Here is a 20,346-nt window from a genome sequence, read left to right as displayed (position 1 = left end):
TTTTTGAGATAGTCAAACAGTATGTTTATTTGGCTGCAGAACTAGTAAATTGTTTATCTTTATTTTCACATTTTCCTCTCAGTTCTGAAAACTCATGAAATAGCCTTTCAGCCTTCTCGCAGAATCAATCAATCAGGGACCACTGCCTTGGCCACTGGGAACAAGAAAGTTGTATTGCAATTCACAGTGTGTTATGATGATCCCCATTTATCTCCAGTCCTTGTAAATGCCACAGCACATGCAGCTCTAAATTATGCCTGCTGGTCTCTTGACTTTCAGCTGCCTACAAAAAAAAAAAACCCTTGTGTAAGGAGCTGTAAAAAAAAAAAAAAATTATGTCTACTTCACAAACTCTTGAAATGCCTTTCCCAGTCATTTCATCCCCCTTGCCCCCCAACCTTAGGTCTAAAATACGTTTTTCACTAAGCCAGCATCAATGCAGGACTCTGCCCTTTCATGTTACTCTCAGCAGCAATCAGCTCCGTTGTTTTCATAGGGAAGCACCTGTTAAATGCTCAGCACTTCCAAGTACTTGAGAAGAACAGCCTTGGAACTTCGGAGCTCACACTGTAAAAACAAACTGGGAAAATGGAGCAGGAACAGCAAAAGCTGTGCACTTACATCCAATTTAGCAAGAATGGCTGCTGGAAAGCAATGGGATTTTAAGGACAGGAGCTTTGCAAATGGGAGCAGGAATGAGTCATTTGGGGCTTAGAAGTAGAAAAGAAGAAGAATACATTGGGCCAAGAATTTCATTCAGGGGCTGGAGCATCTGCCATATACAGAGAAGTGCAATTATCTGAGGCTGAGAAAAAGTTTAGAGGGATCTTAATTATGTTTATAAATATCCACTGAGATGTAATGAAAAGGAGGCAGCCAGGTTCTTCTCTGTCATGCCTATGGACTAAACAAGAGGCCATAAGCACAAATCAAAAAACAAGAAATACAGAAACTCTTTTACTGTGTAGGTAGTCAAACACCAAAACAGGCTGCCGAGAGAGGTTGTGGTCTTTACATGTGGAGATACTCAAATTCCAACTGGATGTGGTTCTGGACAATCTGCTCTAGCAGACCCTTCATTAAAAGATGTAAAAGGGCTTTCCAAGAACCTGATTCTTTGACAGATTTTTAAGAAACAGGCACACAGAATAGTGCTGTTAGTGGAGAGAAAGAGACAAAATATCACATAAAAATTTTCAGAGTGTAAGTTAAGGAGAAGCAAAAAACCTCAACCCAGGAATTATGTAAAGGTGTGAAAGTTAAATCCAAGAGCAAAGGTCAAGTCAGTGAAGGAATTCAAAACACAAAATAGAACAGTTTATTGCTATTTACAAAAAGAGCAAACCTCCAATGCAAAGTTGTTACCCTTGAAGTATTTAAGGCAGCCTTGCAGATTATTTTCTTAGGCCAGGTTTTGATAGTATTTCATATATCAAGTAGTTCTTAAATCCACTTATAGCAGTTAGGGAAAGATTGATCAGCAAATGAAATGGTTATTGTAATGCTTTAACCAAGTGAGTTAATCAGTGATATGAAGGTTAGAGGCAGCCTGGGATGCAATATTCATGCACTAGTGAAGTTTACAGTCCTGAGAGATATGGGTCAGGTAAAGAATACGGTCAGGACCCAAAATATTAGGAAAGTATTCTTCCAGCTCTGCAAGATGTTAGTCAACAGGACTCCCTGGGAAACTCCTCTAAAGGACAAGGGACCAGAAAAGAGCTGGCAGATCTTTAAAGACATCTTCCATACAGCAAAAGAACTCTCAATCCCCAAATGTGAAAAATCAAGAAAGGAAAGCAAGTGACCTGCAGAGACGAGTGGAGACCTTCTGGTCAAGCTAAAGGACAAGAAGGAAATGCACAGGCAGTGGAAGTATGGGGACCTATCCTGGCAAGAATATGAGGACGTAGTCAAACAGGGTTAGGGAGAAGGCTGAGGTATTCAACATTTTTCCTCTCAGACTTCAGAGGCAACTTTTTTTCCCCCACACCTCCTGAGTGGATGGGCTGCAAGAGAGGGACTGGAAGAAGCACCTCTTCCAGTAGCAAAGCTGACTGACTACCTGTGTTAGAAACAAGTTGAATTATGTTTTAGATGAAGTCTATAAATTACAGACACTACTTCATCCTGTATATAATCTGTATCTCATAATGCTTTAGAATAATCACTTAGGTAACTCAGAGTTTTGATATATTGGAACAAATATGATTAGTTGGAGATAAAAAGGAGAGATAAGCCCAAAATAGGTTATATTTGCCTACCTACAGGCATAACCAATGTCAAAATATTATTTAAAGACAGTCTGAAGATTAAAGGCATAAATACATTTTTTGCAATATTTTGCCAAACACTTGGCTGTGATGGAAGACTTTAGGCCAGATGCATAAAAAAAACCTAGATCCATCAGTTTCCAGCTTTAACCGTCTTTCCCCGACCAGACAATAACTTCTGCAGAGGTTCTATTTTCAATTCCTGTGCTGAACCAGTTGTTGGCAACAGGAACTGGGGTTTTATGTAGTCCTGTAAGTGGAATAAAAGGGAGTGTCAGTTTGTCCAGTTCTCTCTGCAGATACACTTTTTACCCCTGTGGGGTCTAGGAATAAGTAGAGCTGACTGAGATCCAGGTGCTGGTCCAACAACTGTGTTAAGAAATAGTGAGCCCAGCCCAATCCAGCCCACTTTCTTTTTCAGTCTCTCCACGTTGCAGTTCTACTTCGTCATGCTGTTGTTTATGAGTCCAGCTTTGCATTACTCAGCAAGTCTGACAGGCTGCCAGCAATCCACTGGTAAAGTAAAATAAATGCTATATTTTAACTTTCATTACCTAGACCAAATTTGAATGGAACCTCACTCAGTACATGAACAATTCTACACCAAGTAGCATCAATCCCAATGAGTGTGTCATGCTAGTGGAAACATTTATGTGACCCCTGGGAATGTGGAGGGCTGAGGAGTATATATGAAATGCCTCTACACAGACACAGTTTGCTGGCCTGTCAGCCAATTGCCTTCCTAAAGGAACAGCCTTTAATTCCTTTGAGATAATTCTCTGGTGTTTCCCTGTTGGTTTATGTTACATTAGGAATCCCTGGCTTGTCTCCGTAAGACTGCAAGTGCATTCCAGTGCAGCCAGCACATTTCAGAGTCACTGGCAGAGGGTCCTCTTCCATGTTATCCCTCTAACCTTCACTTCTCATCCCACAGGTCACCAGGCACAAACCTGATACTGTCCCCCTCCCCTATAGCAACCAGTTTAAAGCTCTGTCAATAGGCTCCTCTGGTTCCCAAGCAGCAACTCTCCTTCCTGAGAAAGGCGAGTCCTCACTCGTACAAGCATGCCTGGTGCTGCATAGACCATTCCATGGTGGATAAAACCCAAAATTTTGGTGGTGATACCAGCCACAGAACCATGCAGTAATAGACTCAGCCCATCTGTTTCTTCCAATGTTGCTGCCTTCACCTGGAAGTACTGAGGAAATCATCACCTGCGCCTCAGAGTCCCTTGCCAAACATTCCAAGGCCCTGAAGTCCTTTTTGATCATCTTTGGACTACATGTTGCCACTTCATCATCCCCTACGTGGAAAATCAGTAATGAGTAGTAGTCTCAGGACCACTCCAGATTAGGAAGTTTCTGGGTAACATCCATACCCAGGCACCCAGGAAGGCAGCAGATCTTGCTATGGGTAGGGCCTGACTGGACACAGCATTCCAGATGTGGCCTCACCAGGGCTGAGCAGAGGGGCAGGATCACCTCCCTGCTGGCAATGCTCTTCCTAATGCTCCCCAGGATGCTATTGGCCTTCTTGGCCACCAGGACACACTGCTGGCTCATGGACAGCTTGTTGTCCACCAGCAGCCCCAAGTCCTTCTCCCCAGAGCTGCTTTCCAGCAGGTCAGCCCCCAGCCTGTCCTGGCACAGAGGGTTGTTCTTCCCCAGGTGCAGGACCCTGCCTTTGCTGAATTTCACACAGATCTTCCCTGCCCATCTCTCCACCCGGTGGAGGCCCTTCTGGAGGGCTGCACAGCACTCTGGGGTATCAGCCACTCCTCTCAGCTTTGTGTTGTCACTGAACTTGATAAGGAGGCATCTGACCTCTCATCCAAGACAGTGATGAACAAGAGAAACAATACTGGGCTCAGTATTGAACCCTGGGGGATACCACAAGTCACAGGCCCCAACCAGACCCTGTGCCTCATTACATCCCTCTACAATTTGCCAGTCAGTCAGTTCTCAATCCATCCATCTCAGTCCTTCCTTCCTTCCTTGGAAGGAAGGAGTTTGTTTATGAAGATATTGCAAGAAAGTATCAAAAGCCTTGCTGAAATTGAGGTAGAAAATATCCACTGCATTTCCCCACCCACCCACATAAGCTGTTTCATTGTCAAAGGCCATCAGGTTGGTCAAGGACTACTGCTGATAATCTACTTGTCATCCATATGGGGATGGACTTCAGAGTGAGGCAATCCGCCACTTTTCCAGGGATTGGGATGAGGCTGACTGGTTGCTAAATTCCCTAGGTCTTCCTTCTTGCCTCTTCTGAAGGCTGGGGTGAAATTTGTTTCCTTCCAGTTCTCAGGCACTTCCTGATTGCCATAACCTTTCCAAGGTGATTGTGTTTGGCCTACTTATGGTGTTCACCAGGTCTCTCAGCACTTGTAGATGCACCCTATCAGAGCCCATGGATGTTAAGGGTTCTTTAATCCAGTCCTCCCTAACCAAGGGAAAACCTTACAACAAACACTCCTTTACCCAGATCTCCTGTGTCAGACATTCCTGAAGGCTGGTCTTGTCAATGAAGACTGATGTAAGAAAGGCGTTCAGCAACTCTGCCTTCTCCTTGTCCTCTGTTATCACAGTCCCCATTCCATTAACTCCAGATGTGTCTTGGCCTTCCTTGCCTCCTTTCACTGACAACCTCTCTATATTCATTCCAAGTGGCCTGCCCTTGCTTCCATCTCCTGTGTATTTCCTACTTACACTGGAGAAATGATACGAGTTCTTTATTCATCCACACAGGTCTCTTGCCTACTTTGCCCAATTTCTTGCTTGCCAAGATGCATCATTCTTGAGCCTTGCAGAAGTGATCCTTAAGATCAACTAGCTCTCCTGGACCCCTCTTCCCCACAGGATCTGTTCCCACGGGATTCTTCCAAGAAGACCCCAAAAGAGCTTGCTCTCCTGAATTCCAGGATTACTATCTTACTTGCTGCCCTGCCTCCTTCTTGCTCAATACTGAATTCCACAATCTCATGGCCAATGCAGCCAAGGCTGCCCCCAACCTTTACATCTCCAGCAAGGCCTTCCATGTTAGTTGTAGTGAGGTTGAGCATCACACCATTCCTTGTGGAATCTTCCAGTACCTGTCACACACATACAAACCTCCTTCACCAAGGTGCTGAGAAGAAGTAAAAGGAATTTGCATTTTTAAAAGGTTAACTGAATTCCCTGCATCATTTTGAAAATTTTAGTTAGCTAAAGCAATCATTTAACTTTGCATTGCAAAACACAGAAAATCAAAGCCATGCTGAAAAGACAACATTATGCTTATGTTTAGCTCTGCTAACAATTTGGCCAAGTTTACATTTATTTATTTACTAAATATGGCAAAGCTGCTTTCTTAAGGAAAATATATTACCTTCCTAAGAAAGAATGAAAAACATAGGGTAACATGACTGCAAAGCACATTTTAAGTAATTTAAAATTTCAAATATCATTGTTTTGTAATACAATATAATATTAATTTGTTGCATTCTTACACTGGTTTCAAGATACTAATTCAATTTTAAGGTAAAATTCGTGTCAGCTTATATACACCTTATGTGGACTCGATAAACTTGGGAGTGACTCAGAGAGATATACTTATAACCTCTGCCCTGTTTCAAAACCTGGACTACTTTTCTTGTATGATTCCTTCTTTGTTGGACAGACACAAACCACTGGAAAACCTTTTCAATTACTTACCACGGTAGGCTTCACAACTAAATTTTTTAAAAAATGTATCAGGATCACTGTGGAACAAGGCCCTCATGCTTTCCTGCAAAGGCAATTCAACTATCATGAAATATGTACTTTGCACATCTGTTTGAGGTTTTCAAGAAGAATTTTAAGGATAACATTTAATTGCAGAAGTGAAATCCTTAGCAGTGTGGCACAGCTAACAGGAAATGTTCCATTCCATTATTTTCTTATATTGACACTGTTATACCCTGGATTTTAATACTGATAAAAGAAATCAACTTTGTTTTATTTACCTGCAACAGAACAGTCAAAAAATCCTCCCGTTTCCAATCCCTTTTATGTCAACAGAAGCTAGATCAGCAAATGTGTAATCTCATTCTTTAAATGTACACAAGAAACCAACATGTGTTAAAATCAAGGGTCAGCATCAGCATTTAACATCGATTGCATTATTGAAACAATAAAGAACAATGCTACTTAGATTTACCTCCATTTTCAGTACAACCTTCATGAATAAAAAGGCCTAAATTATTTTAGAAACACATTTTTAGGATGTTTAGGCAAATTTCCAATGAATGCAGCTTCCATGAGATTTATGAACAGTCAGCAACAATTGTGCAATTCCACTTGAGCTAAACACATTAAAGCTCCCAAGTGCTGTTGCTTCCATCCAGGCACCATAGAAAGACCCTTGCACAGGACAGTCAGTTTACAATTACCCCATCTACCCTTTAGGATTGCAGGGTTTAAATACCAGAATGGGAAAGAGGCATCAGTAGAGCCACTGGGGTTTGTGGCAAGAATACTTTCCAAGAAACTCAGGTTCAAGATAAAAATTAAATATCCAAACTGAATGAAATGTTGAATGTTAAAACCCTGGTGCTGTTGGAGGAATATTTTTAAGTTATTGACAGTTTTACTTTTTTCTGACCAAAAATACTGTAAAAACCACAAATGAGACACTAGGTTCCAGTGTAAACTTTCTTAAAATGACAGAATTATGTTGGTTTAACTATGCTTGATATGTATCCTCCAACATGATTCCTTTGTCCTGAAAGAGTGAATCACTTGGTTTTAATTTTTGATCTTTTACTACAGGTTGAGGTTTCCTAATAAAATATAAACAGACACTTCTGAAAACAGGCTAAGAAAAGCACTTAATCCCCAGACAAGAGGCTGAAAGCACCTAGGTAACATAAATGAAAGAGGAAAAAACAGGACTTACCTTTGAACACTGTTTATGATTCTGGCACCAAGCAAGTGACCCATTGTTCTGAAAGACAAAGGAAATGTACATGAATAGTAATATTTCTTTCAGGCTAGACATATTCACCCTAACATATTTAAATGGAATACACCATCCAGTTCTGCTTAGACAATGATGTTGTGCCACAATGTAAGTACCAATCCTGACTCCTAGTCCCTTTTGTGGAGTTAAAGGCTCACACAAGTGTAAAGGTAACATTAAAAAGTTAGGAAAGCATTTCAGCAGGCAAGTTTGGTGGAAAACTGAACAAAGTCATCTTTCAGTCCATCTTGGTAAACACTTGCTGTCTAGAATTGCTAAGTAATAGACAAAAGGTAACACTTGCATTTAAGAAATTGATATAGATTAATAGTGATTAATGAAAAGTCCATTAGCTGCATTTCCATTTTGCACAACACTTGAAATAAACTGTCAAGCAAAGACAATGAACAACCTTTATGTAAATGTAAAATTCAATTAAATGCAACATGAGTTTCCCAAAAGACACCTGTGCCAGTTTTATTTTATATTTTTGATAATAAAGTGCATTTCTGAGATGAGGAAACAGTACAGCTCTGATTTATCCTCACTGTAGTAAAACAACCTATACAGGATAACATGCAAAATAATAATTTAAGCTAAAGGAAAAGGAAACATGATGAGAAGGGAAAGAAAGTATGAAACTGGCACAGGGACAAACAGCAACTTGCTGTTCTTCTAGAGACGTTTTTTAAGGGTCAACTCTGGAAAAAACTCAGAGCTCAGAAGTGTATGTTTGTGGTGTTAAAGTATGAAACAAAATAATGATTTACCTTCTGTATAGTGGAAGACTGAAACACCATCAGGATGACCTAAATGACTGAACATGAGAAATGGGATACAAACCCTGCAACACATCCTAAGCTGACGTACTTAGGACATTATATGTATGTACTTCTTCCACCACTTATAAATCCATACTCTGGAAACAGAATGGCTGAAGATTCTGGTAAATCTGTAGTTCAGAACTGGGCTACAAATGTCAGTCTATGAGGGAGTAAAAGGACACCCATTCATAGGAATTAGGCAAGGTATTCCCACAGGGAATGTGACTGCAGTATACCGTCACTGTTGGCACCAATTATAGATCTGGAAATCAGTTTCCAAGGAGGAGGAATTCAGTTAGGCCAGAATGCAAAATACTAATGTAGCAACACTATATCTTTTTCTCTTTCTCCTTTTTAATTTTTTTTTCTTTTTTTATTAAAGAGTGATACAAATAATGGAACAATATACATATGTTGCATTTGTTGGTTTCATCTGGCATAATTTTCTTCACACTAGCTAGTATGGTCTATGCTTTGGATTTGTGTTGGAAGCAGTGTTGATAACTGTGGTGTTATATTTTAGTTAAATGGTGTGCTCTGTCTCACCCCTCGAAAATGTCTGGTTTATTCCAAGCCTGTGATCCTCCCCTGCAGTATCCTGTGTCTGTAATCCCATTGACCCAATCTGTTCCGCGCCCACTTTGAATCTCCCTGTTCAGTGTGCCGCCCCTCTCTCCCCCTCCCCTTTCCCCCCTCACTCCCCTTTCCCCCCTCTCCCTCAGAAACCATGCTGCCTCCCGGGGGTAGCACCCCCAATAAACCCTCATCTAATGAGGGCCCTCAGAAGCCGTGTGGAGTCTCCTTGCCTTCCTGCTGCTACCGGCGAACTCGCAGCCAAGGGGGGGTCCCCCCCTGAAACGCGCAGCTACAGATAACACGGGGATGGTTTTTTTTCTGCTGAGCAGTGCTTACACACAGCATCAAGGCCTCTTTTACTCCTCACCCCATCCCACCAGGCTGGGGGTGCACAAGGAGTTGGGAGGGGACACAGATGGGACAGATGATCCCAAGATCCCAACTGACCAAAGGGGTATTCCATACAATATGATATCAGAGTCAACATATAATGCTGAGAGGAGGAGGAGGAGGAGGAAGGGATGGATATTTGGAGTGATGGTGCTTGTCTTCCCAAATCACCACTATGCATGACAAAGCGGATGGCTGAACATCTGGGAAGCAGTGAAATAACTCCTTGCTTTGCTTATGTGCATGGCTTTTGCTTTACCCATTAAACTGTCTTTATCACAAACCATGAGGTTTTTCTACCTTTACTCTTCTGATACTCTCCTCAGTCCCACTCATGGATCAACTGAGTGAGCACATGTCAAGCTTAGTTGCCGGGTGGCTCTTAACTGCAACAATATATAACTTTTCATGTATAAAATTCACACAGATAAAGTAAAAATTATTCCATCAATATACAATTCAGAAGGAGAAATAGATACATTAGAATCATTGTAATGGAGACAACCACAATAGTTTTTCAAAACTGCAGCATTGTGCTCTGATCTCAACAAAGTTTATAAGCTTGAATACAGTGATTTGCTACCACAACTATGAAGCCTATGCTTTGAAGCTGGATCTCTCTTTGTGAATATTTAAAAAGATCATGTTTGTGCATGTCTTCATACAAGTGTGTAGTCATATGTTCACAAAAGTTTCCAAGATGTGGCCAGCAGGTCAAGGGAAGAAATCATCCTCCTTTAATCTGCTCTCACAAGCCACACATGGAGAACTGCATGCAGTTCTGGGATCCTCAGGACAAGAAAATCAAAGACCTGTTGGAGCAGGTCCAGGGAAGGACCACAACAATTATCTGTGGACCAGAGAACCTTTCAATAAAGGCTGAGACACTTGGGGTTGTTCAGCCTGGAGAAGAGAATGCTCCAGAGAGATCTTATTGCAGCATTTCATTATATAAAGGGAGCTTGCAAGAAAGACAGAGATCAAGGCCTGTAGGGACAGAACAAAGGGCAACAGATGAAAACTGAGAGAGGGTAGATTTAGATTGGATCTAGGGAAGAAACTTTTTATGATAAGGGTGGTGAGATACTGAAACAGGTTGCCCAGAGTGGTGGATGCTCCATCACTGGAACTGTTCAACGACACCTCATGGAAGATCCCAGGGCAGGAGGGATGATCTAGATGACCATTAAGATCCCTTCCAACTTCCATCATTTTGTAAGTGACTTCAACCAACTCCATAGTCAGAATCACAGAACGGGTTGGCTTTCACCACAACTCTTAATCTGAACTTCAGAAAATTTGTATGTCTTTTTTTTCCATATGCGCTGAAATGCTAACAATTTCTACTCCTGTATCATCAAGGAAGCTATGGGAATAATAAAGACATAGCCACTCTTTTTCACTCCTTTACACTTATTTGCAGTTATTTAGGAGCATTTTAAAACAATCAGTTCATACCATTTAATTTCAATATTTTATGAAAAATTATTTTATCTTCCAGCAGATTACCATGCAATACTACTTAATTTTATAATACCATTTTTATCTGTCATTGTGATAAAATTTAGCTAAAACTGAGATTCGCTAGCACAAGATTAGCTAACTTTGAGCACCATCTCAGGTCCAACCCCTTTGAAAAGAGACATAAATAAAAGAAATAAAACTTTAGAACAGCTGTAAATAACATAAGCTAGTGGGAATTCTTTAGTATTATTCTCAATGCTGTATTAGGATTTATTATTTCCATTTACAAATCTAGCCAGCAGCAATGTTAAAACAGTATTTCATGAGCTAGTTTCAATTTATCTCTCTTTCTTCTTCACATAAAATGTGACAGAAGTAGCTGATTGCAATAACAGATTAGTAGTAGCTCACCACTTTGTTTCAGTTATGCTGCTACTTTCCAGTGAACTAGAAAAAGCACCTCTGCTTTTACATTATATCTGTTACTTGAGACAATAAAGCCATAAATGCCCAGATGTGTGGTTCCTCTACTTGATAACTTCAACATCTACAACTGTTTTCATTTCTCTACTGAAACTTATTAGTACTTGAGTTAAAAAGGAAGTCTATCAAAATGTAAAAATATTGTTTAGCAACTTCAACTTCATACAAACTAACATGATGTGAATGATCTTTCATTGCATAAGGAAAAACAAATTCTACAGGCTTCCTTTGAACAGCAAGTTATTAGAGCAAGCACAAACTCTAAATGAAGGCTCTCCTCCACTCTGCATCTTAACACATGGTTAATCACAAACATTCAGCTGTGATTATTACTCATGCCAATGTACCTGGCTGAAACCATAATTTCAAATAATCAGCAATTTGTGTTTTATCTGTAGCATTTTACATGCTCCCACATTCCATTCTCAGTTCCTCATGCTTGTTTTTCTTCAAACCCAATTCTGACTTGACTTATGCTGGTGAGACTTTTGACTTAGTCTTTAGTGGTGGCTTCAATCTGCAGTGCAGAAATGGCCTCAAGGTAGAGTTAAATACCACTTTTCCTGCCCATTTTTAAGCCTTGCACAGCTTATCTTCAGGGCAACCTTGAAGCATCCTAATCTGCATACTGAAGAGAGCAAACTGCACCCAACAGGGTGAACTCCAAGCATGCCACCTTCCCAGGCCTGACACATCATATGAAAGATGTCAGGCAGAGGAAACTAAAGCAGTCTCCAACAGCACATAGCAGATGGATTAGAGGAACTCGGGTCACCACCTGAGCCACACACACTTTGAATCTGCCAGGAAGGAAATGGTAGACAAATTTCAAGAATCAGACCTTCAAAGACCAGGACTGTTTGACATGTACAAGAAAAAGAGCTTACAAAAGCAAAAACAGGAGGGGGGAAAAAAACTAAAACAAAATAACAGATAAATATTACAAGAGTTGTAGGATTACAAGATCGTATTACAAGATTCATTCCAGCAAGTATTTGTGCATACTTGATTTCCTTTGTTAAACTACAAATGCCCTCAACAGTTAAGACAAACATCTGTATTCTATGCCTTGAAAAAAGGAAAGCTGTGCAGCATCTCTTGTAAGAAAAAAAAATACATGTAGAGAAGCAAGAAAAATCAATCTTCTTCTACCTACAGTGGGCCCCACGGGGGGTAAAAAAGGTAATGACATTCACAAGCAAGTAAAAACTGGTTTTTAATTGGTGCAATGGCAGAAAAAAATCCAGTATGAAATTATTTAATTTGCATCTCTGTCCATAATTCTTTTGAAATGCCAGACCTGAGCTATAAAAATTAAATAGCCACTTCATCTGCTATGACAGTAGCTGTGTATCTATTATCAGTTTTGGAAGTCTCTTCTTCCCTGCCCAATCTTCAATGCACATTTGTGTGAAACCACTGTCTCTCAGAAGTGGCCTGTCCTGACAACCTCAATGATTCTTTCAAAATGACAAAAAAGCATAGAAATAAACCTTTCAAATAGCAGAACCCACTGAAGTAAAACAGAACATTTGAGTAGACAAATCATTAACTGCTGCAATGATAAATTTAAAAAGAGGCTCCCAATATACATTTTCTGTACCCTTTCAAAAATCTCAACAGCACGAAGGTAAAAGTAACAGTAAAGTATAACTTGTGATTAACATGCATTTCCTGACTGCATGTTTGCTATGACACAAATTAATACAGGTACTTATCTATGTCAGTGCTGTGTGTTCCCAGGCCCAGGTCTGAAATGTGGAACTAAAGTGCAAAATGGAATCAACAAATTCAAACTAGGCATTCCAGCTCCCAAATACAGAAGTATGAACTTAGGAAGGAATTTCAAGTAAGTCTGTATGTAGCAGCGGAACGCGGGGGTCCCCCCTAGGCTGAGTTCACTGGTGGCAGCAGGAAGGCAAGGAGACTCCACACGGCTTCTGAGGGTGCTCATTAGATGAGGGTTTATTGGGGGTCCTACCCCCGGGAGGCAGCATGGTTTCTGAGGGAGAGGGGGGAAAGGGGAGTGAGGGGGGAAAGGGGAGGGGGAGAGAGGGGCTGAGCAGGCACCGGCCAGGAGAGCCGGAGAAGAGAGAGAGAAGCATCCCCCCGGCACACTGAACAGGGAGATTCAAAGTGGGCGCGGAACAGATCGGGCCAATGCGATTACAGACACAGGATACTGCAGGGGAGGATCACAGGCTTGGAATAAACCATACATTTTCCAGGGGTGAGACAGAGCATACCATTTAGCTAAAATATAACACCATATCTGTAACCCTTATGGCCTTAGTGGGGAGAGATATCAAAACCAACAGATATGAAATGCCAAAGATAAATTTATTTCTCAAAGACCTTATATCAAAATTAAACACTAACTTGTAGTAAATGTATGGGGCAGGGGAACCACAGTACCACCTCTCCTGATGTATGGTTATTTAGTTATGCTTTTGTATATATATGACAGGAACAGATTCTTCTTTGAAAATAATGCAGGAAAATGAAAGGAGGACACGCTATTATACAGCACCATGAACACCTACCCCAGAAGTCTTTCACCTAGTTACAGCAAATATAAGCCCTTATATAAGCCCTTATGCACTTTGAGATGACTCAGCAGCAGGCTAGAGTGAAGACTAAAACCTGGCCAGTGAAACCAAATCACTCTGCAGAAATGAACAGGAGAAACATGGAGCTGCAGGTGGTGAAGGAGAAAGTTATGAAGTTCAACAGCAAAGTCCACCTCAGAAACAAGACTGGCTCTTTCAAGGGCAACTTATGCAAACATATTTTTAGCATTGTTTCTACTACATGCTTGTCCAGTGTATGTCAAGTTTGAAGACCATCGACTGGAGAAACCATGGATAGAAGAACAGTATGAGATGAAAACATTCATAAAATACAACAAAATAGCAGTAATATTCTGGTTCCTTGGCTTCTGTTCAGGAAAGAAAGGAAGGAAATACAAACAACTGAAATTAGTACATTTTGCTCTTTATATAGTTTCTGATTTCATTGTATTTTACAGAAATTATTCCTTAGTAAGGGATTTCTGTTGCCTTTTACTGGTTCTAATAAAGAATGAAACTGAAAAAAGTAAGCATCAACAAATAATAAATTGAATTACTGCGTAGCTTTGAGCTATTCCCATCTGTCCTGCCAGTAGATCCCAGGAAGAAGAGATCAGCACCTTCCTCTCCACTTCTCCTTTTCAGATAGAGAACAATGAGGTCACCCTTCAGTCTCCTCCTCTCCAAACTAGACAAGGCCAAAGTCCTCAGCCACACTTTTCAGGATGTCTTCCAGCCTGCCACTTGGCTTTGTTGCCCTCCTCTGGGAACATTCAAGGAGTTTCACATACTTATTAAATTGTGGGGTTCAGAACTGCACACAGCACTCTAGGTGAGGCTGCACCAATACATTTTTTTACTCGTTAAATTTCATCCCATTGAACATTTTGTAGTGCTCTAACCTATCTAGATCCCTATGCAAGGCCTCTCATCTCTGAAAAGAATCACCAGTACCTCCCAGTTTGGTATCATCAGCAAGCTTGCACTCAAGGTGCATTCACCTGCTGCATCCAGAGCACTGATAGATGTATTGAACAGAGCTGGCTCTAGAACTGAACCCTGAGAAACACCAGTGATGAGCAAACACCAGCCAGATGTGGCCCCATTGATTACAAACCTTGAGCCCTGTCCTTCAGGCTGTTCTCCCAGCACACCATGAGCCCACTCATCCCACAGCTGTCCCTGGCATTCCCTGACCCTGGCTCATCTTTTGCCATGCCCGAGGCTGTTGATGACCCTGCTACCAGCACCCAGCTCTGCCCACCCCCTCGGAGAGGCCATAGCCTGCAATGAGGTCACCCCCAGCCCCTGGCTCTCCATGCCCTGGGAGCCAGCCCATGCTGAGACTGACAGCACAAGACTGTGCTTTAAGGCCTATAATAACATCTTCATTTATTCCTGATGTGTAAGTAATGTCCTTAGACTTTATTCTAGTTAGTAAAAGCACAAACCAAAATTGCAACACCAAAACCAAATAAAGATCACCCAAAACCAAATAAAGATCACCCAAACACCCAGAACAAAATAAAAACAGCAACAAAAAAATACTGCATAGAACTCTAATGTGAGAAAAGGCACTTAGCACCATATTAGTCACACTGTTTAATATATTACTATAAGATAACTTTAGGCCTGTGTTATATAAACACATGTAAAAATTCAGCATTAAGCTTAAGTATTTATATATATATTTCCTCTGGCATCTTATAACAACATACAACTCTTAAAAAAAATACCAAACCACTGAGCAACAGTATCCTGAAAAAAGAAGCTGAGGGCAAGAACACATTTTGGAACAAACACTTGAAGTTATTCTGTTACTGTAACTAACGACGGTGATTCTTCACAACTAAATCAAATGTACAATGCCCTTAGAGGAAGCCATCTTTATGTCACAGATGTTTAAACCATAGAAAAGTCAATGCTGGTTACTGGTTAACCCAAAGTAATTAAGTTAAAGAGATGACTGAATGTAAGAAATACTTATAAAACTGATCATCCCAAAAATTCATTCTCTGACAGTTTGCAAATATAAACCAAAATTAAATTATCATGGGTCACAATGTGACTCACAATGCCACCTAATTTTTAACATCTGCATTTAACACCAGAAAACGGATATCACAAATAATTTTTTACAAAGTCTTAGTCAGGTTTTCTTTTGGATTTATGTTGACACTGCCATCATCTGCAATGTGCTAGCTCCTATGGCAATGATATGGTAGGTCCTCCTGTAGATGGATGGCTACAAATAAAACTAAATTTGACCTAAACTCTGCATTGGTATTTGCTAAACAGTTTATACAAAGTCAGCCTTTATCGCTGTTATAGACCAAAACATTAAAAGCCATAACTTCACATAACCAAAAACAGAAAAAAAAAAAAAAAAACAGACCTGAGTAATTAAAAAAGAAATTAAGTATATCACCAACCATCACCTATATCATGAGACACAATACTACTTGTTCTCTAGCTGTCATCATTAGTAGGTTCCCAGAAAGACAATCATCAAAATCCAAAGGCCATTACCAATGAAATAGCAAAAGATCAGTAGTTTTGAAAACAGACTATGCATTGCTTGGATTAAATTTGCATCTCTAAGTATAGGACACCTTTCCTCTTTTTAGAGCACTGTCTTCTCAAACACATAGAAAAACTACTAGATAAACACAAGCTGTAAAAACGAATGAGCACAGGAATCCTTGTGTCTCCACACACTTGTGAGTTATGACTGCCTTCTTGTGGCTTCACAGGCTTCACTCTTAACCACTTCTAAGACTGATCTTAACTGAGGTCTTATTCTGCTTAGCAGAAGTCTTTACCGATTTGTAAAAGAATCCAGATGAAATAAACTTCACTTCTCTATGCAACAGGAGGAATCAAACACACTGACACTAACTTGAAGATATTAAAGTTATATATTGAATCTCAAAGTATATTTGGGCCAAATTTCGAACACATTTTTTGAGATTAAGTAATCCAAATTGAAGGGAACAGAAATTAGTCTAACAGTTAATGGGAAGCAAAAGATAGTTTGTCAACTACTTGTTCATAAACTCTATTTCAAAATCCCCACCCTTTCAAAATGCTAATGCACTTTTTCTGTTGTGTCATAAACTGGATTTGCTATACATATGAAATAATGAGATAATAAAAGTATGTGCTGGATCAAGGATGTGATAGAAGTGTAGCCTTGGGAAATTAACATCCAAAAAGAACAAAATGCATTCTAAGAACATAATGCTTGCTTATGTAAAATACAAAATAAATGTAGACATATACAACTTACTTTGTATTTGAAAAAAATACAACTGGTTCTCAATATACTGAAGGATCCAATGCTTCAGAAATATTTACATGCTGCTTTGAATGCTGATTTGATTTTATAACTGAAAACTATAGTCCATATTATTATTCTGTATAACTATAAGACTACTGGTTAGTTGGGTGACTCCCAAAAGCACGTGATGTGGTATGTTTGTCACAGGCTGCATTTGCCTCCGCTGCCTATCAACAAAGCATTCCAGAATCAGCTACAAACTCCCTAGGAAGTCATGTGAACCACAGTAACACATCTATTGAGCAAAACATCTGGTCTTGATGGGTTTGATGTATGCACTACACATATTTCAACTTTCCCCTTTCCTTCAAATAATTCTAGTCTGGTCCCATGGACACAATGCCTGTTAGTTGCTAAAGCACATTAGGTCCTCCTGGATTATGTCTCCCAGTTATGTTAATCCAGAAGAAGTCCATTGCATGAACTCTCAGACTGGCCCATAATGTGAAAGAAAAGGTGATCGTGATACTTAAGAGAATTACTACCAAAGCAAACTCTGATCCACATTAAAACACTAATGTGTAGGTGCATCTCAAACATTTCTAACATCTCCCAAACACAAAAGATTAGCAATTCAGTGCTTCCTATCAGACTAAATTTTTCTCAAAAGCCACGGTGTTTACGAGTCAGTCAGGGCAGCGTTCTTTTCTGGACTTGTAAAATGCTTAAGGTTCTGTTGTCTCACATCCTTAGGAAACTAACCACACATACAACAAGAATAGCAACCATGCACTTTTATATCAACTAAAATGACCATTATAAATAGTCTAAACATAAACTACACAAACATGGAATAGTCCATGCATATTGCATTGTCACAGTAATTTCTGATTCCAAAAACTGCTAAATGCATTGTACTGTACCACACACTGGCCGTGTGATGTTTCACTGCATTTTCTCTTATTCTGTTCTGGCATGTATGAGAGGGACATCATTATATACAACACTTGTAACTTTGGCAGGAGCACGGATACACACACCTGCCCTTCAAACTTAGCAGCTCTTCAGTAGCCATGTTATTATGACTCAGTCAGGTACCATCAAATTATACACTCACATTCTTGGACTATTTATTTCCAATATAATTGCACAAAATTCACATGGTAAATTTCATGAATGCATTTCCTTTCTCTTTGGCATGTGTTACTAGCTTACAAGATACTAAATATTTCAAGCCACAGTAGCAGCCACATCCACACAACCTGATGAATACATATATTTTCATTCCCTTTTAAAGGAAAACAAATAAAAATATTAATTCCATGCAGCACCTTTCTCAACATAAAATATTTGTGACAAATATCTCCTTATTCCTATTGTCTTGATGTATTACTATAAAATTTTTCCTCATTGAAGGCAATAAGCTCAATAAACATAATTGCCAATATGAATACTGTGTTTCATTATCTTTTAATATTTTTAAAGCATGTAGTAAAGTATAATCTCAGCAGTAAAATTTAGCACAAATTACAATCCTACAGATTAAATATGCAGTATAAAATGTGACCATAATTATTCACTGGTAGCTGCAGAGACCTATTAATATTTTTAACATTTTTATACAAAAATCATGTTTTGGAGGAATTATTAAAGTACATAACAAAGCTCTCAAAAGCAAAAAGTGTAAAACTTAACACAATCCTTGGCGGTCTAAGAGTTGTGTAAACAGTCTTTGGGGATTTTTGTTCCATTTTCTACAGAAGACCTCTCTCAGTGAGTGAATTGCACCTCACCAGACCTGGGATTTCCTAGAAACATTTGCAAAAGGGTTGTGGCCATTCAGGAATTAGAGATTTTTTCAAATAAAAATGACTCTTGGACTTAAAACAGAATAGCTTATCTGCAATCTGAAACAAACCCATCACAATATTGTTAGGAACCACAACCACAAAAAAAGTCTTTCACCACAACAGTTAAAGCAGCATTTCAGAAAAAAGAAGTATTATTTCCCTGATATATTTTAATTATTAATCTTTCCATACATCTGCCTTCACTGTAGATGTTGCAGAGAGACAGAAAAGATGCAATGGGTACAGTTCAGTAAGTCCACAATTTATTGTTTCCTCTCTAAAGCACAACTCAACAAAAATCTTATCAGACAGGTTAACACTCTTCTCTCCATTGCTGCTATTTTTTTTGGTCCTTGACCTGTCCCTTCCCAAGCCAGTTCTCACTTCTGCAGAAGGCCAACACACAGGGCTGCCAAATTAAGCTAGCCATAGAGACTAGGAGATGGCAGTAGCACCTGCTCAGACAGCACACATCACATCACTTACTGAACGCCGTCTCCTCACACGTCACACAAGCGGAAGAAGTCATGACGCCCTCCTCCAGACCAGTCGGTGCTGCGGTCTTTGCCCGGCTCCAGACCTGTAAACCCTGTTGGTGTTTGTGTGCAGACCACATTCTCATTCCTTTCCTATTTTAAGGAATGGCAGTAGATCCCACACCAGCAGAAGCTGAGATGGCATTGTGGTGACAATGGATGAAAAACAGGCCTCAAGTGAAGGAGCACACTGAAGGGTGGGTGGGTCTTTCCACTTGAAATTTAACACATATGCTAACCTGATCCTAGCTGAGACCCTTTGGCCTTGCGACACTGACAGTTTATTCCTGAGATAAACAACATTTTAATGCAAGTTACAATAGATTCTTCCAGTTTTCTTAGGGGCTTTTTCCAGTTTAAGAACTGTATGCTGCAAGAAATGTGTATTCCATTACACAATTGCTGCAGTCCAGTGTTCTAGACCACCTTTAAAGCAACCTATGACTGTGAAAGGACATATGAGAGAGAGAAGAAATCAACATTAAATTCTATTGATAACAATATACTAAAACTACTCATACAATTCAATGTACAGGAGTATTAACTTGATCTTTCTTCAGTGACAATCTTTAGTGGAAGATTTATGTTGCTTCATCACATTGCCATAAAATTTCCCACAAACATAAAAGCACTTCACATGCCAGGATTTTAGAATACAGTCTTGTAACTAACTAATGAAGACACACCATAAAAGGAAAATAAATCTCTCTTCAAGGCAGAACTGAAGCATTTGTCATTAACACATATGGTTACCAGAGATGTAGCTGTTATGCAGAACAAGCATTTGCTGACAGGCCCATCATGTTTCAGACCTTCCTGGCACCAGGTGAAAGAGTTAAAAATTAAAACAGGTTAATTTGCATTGAAGTTATTGAAAGGCTTGTAACACGAGAGATGTCAAAACACAGCCTAAGTCCCTACCCAAGCCACAGCATTTTAAAACATTCAGTTAATGTAAACAATTGGATATGGAATTCCACAGAATTCCACTGCAAGGATCACACCAGTTGTGAAGCCCAGCATTTGCTTTTATATCTTTAATCAGCCACAAAAGAAAACCATTGTAATATATATCTGTAAGCTCATAAAATGTGGACAACTGGAGTTAATAGCAGTTGTCAG

At 39.7% G+C, this 20,346-nt stretch overlaps 1 protein-coding gene across 1 annotated transcript in view; it reads right to left on the bottom strand.

Annotated features, from left to right (window-relative positions):
• The window catches only part of ANOS1 (anosmin 1), a 130,014-nt gene that overhangs the window by 97,623 nt on the left and 12,045 nt on the right, over nucleotides 1–20,346 (bottom strand). The window contains exon 2 of the mRNA XM_068180103.1: nucleotides 7,189–7,236. Within this exon, the coding sequence (XP_068036204.1) occupies nucleotides 7,189–7,236 (48 nt within the window). The remainder of the gene's footprint in view (nucleotides 1–7,188; nucleotides 7,237–20,346) is intronic.

The sequence above is a fragment of the Anomalospiza imberbis genome, chromosome 2 (assembly GCF_031753505.1).
Source record: "Anomalospiza imberbis isolate Cuckoo-Finch-1a 21T00152 chromosome 2, ASM3175350v1, whole genome shotgun sequence".
In the NCBI taxonomy this organism is placed as follows: Eukaryota; Metazoa; Chordata; class Aves; order Passeriformes; family Viduidae; genus Anomalospiza; species Anomalospiza imberbis.
Note: the sequence above shows the minus strand (reverse complement) of the source record. Positions and strands in the feature narration are given on the sequence as shown.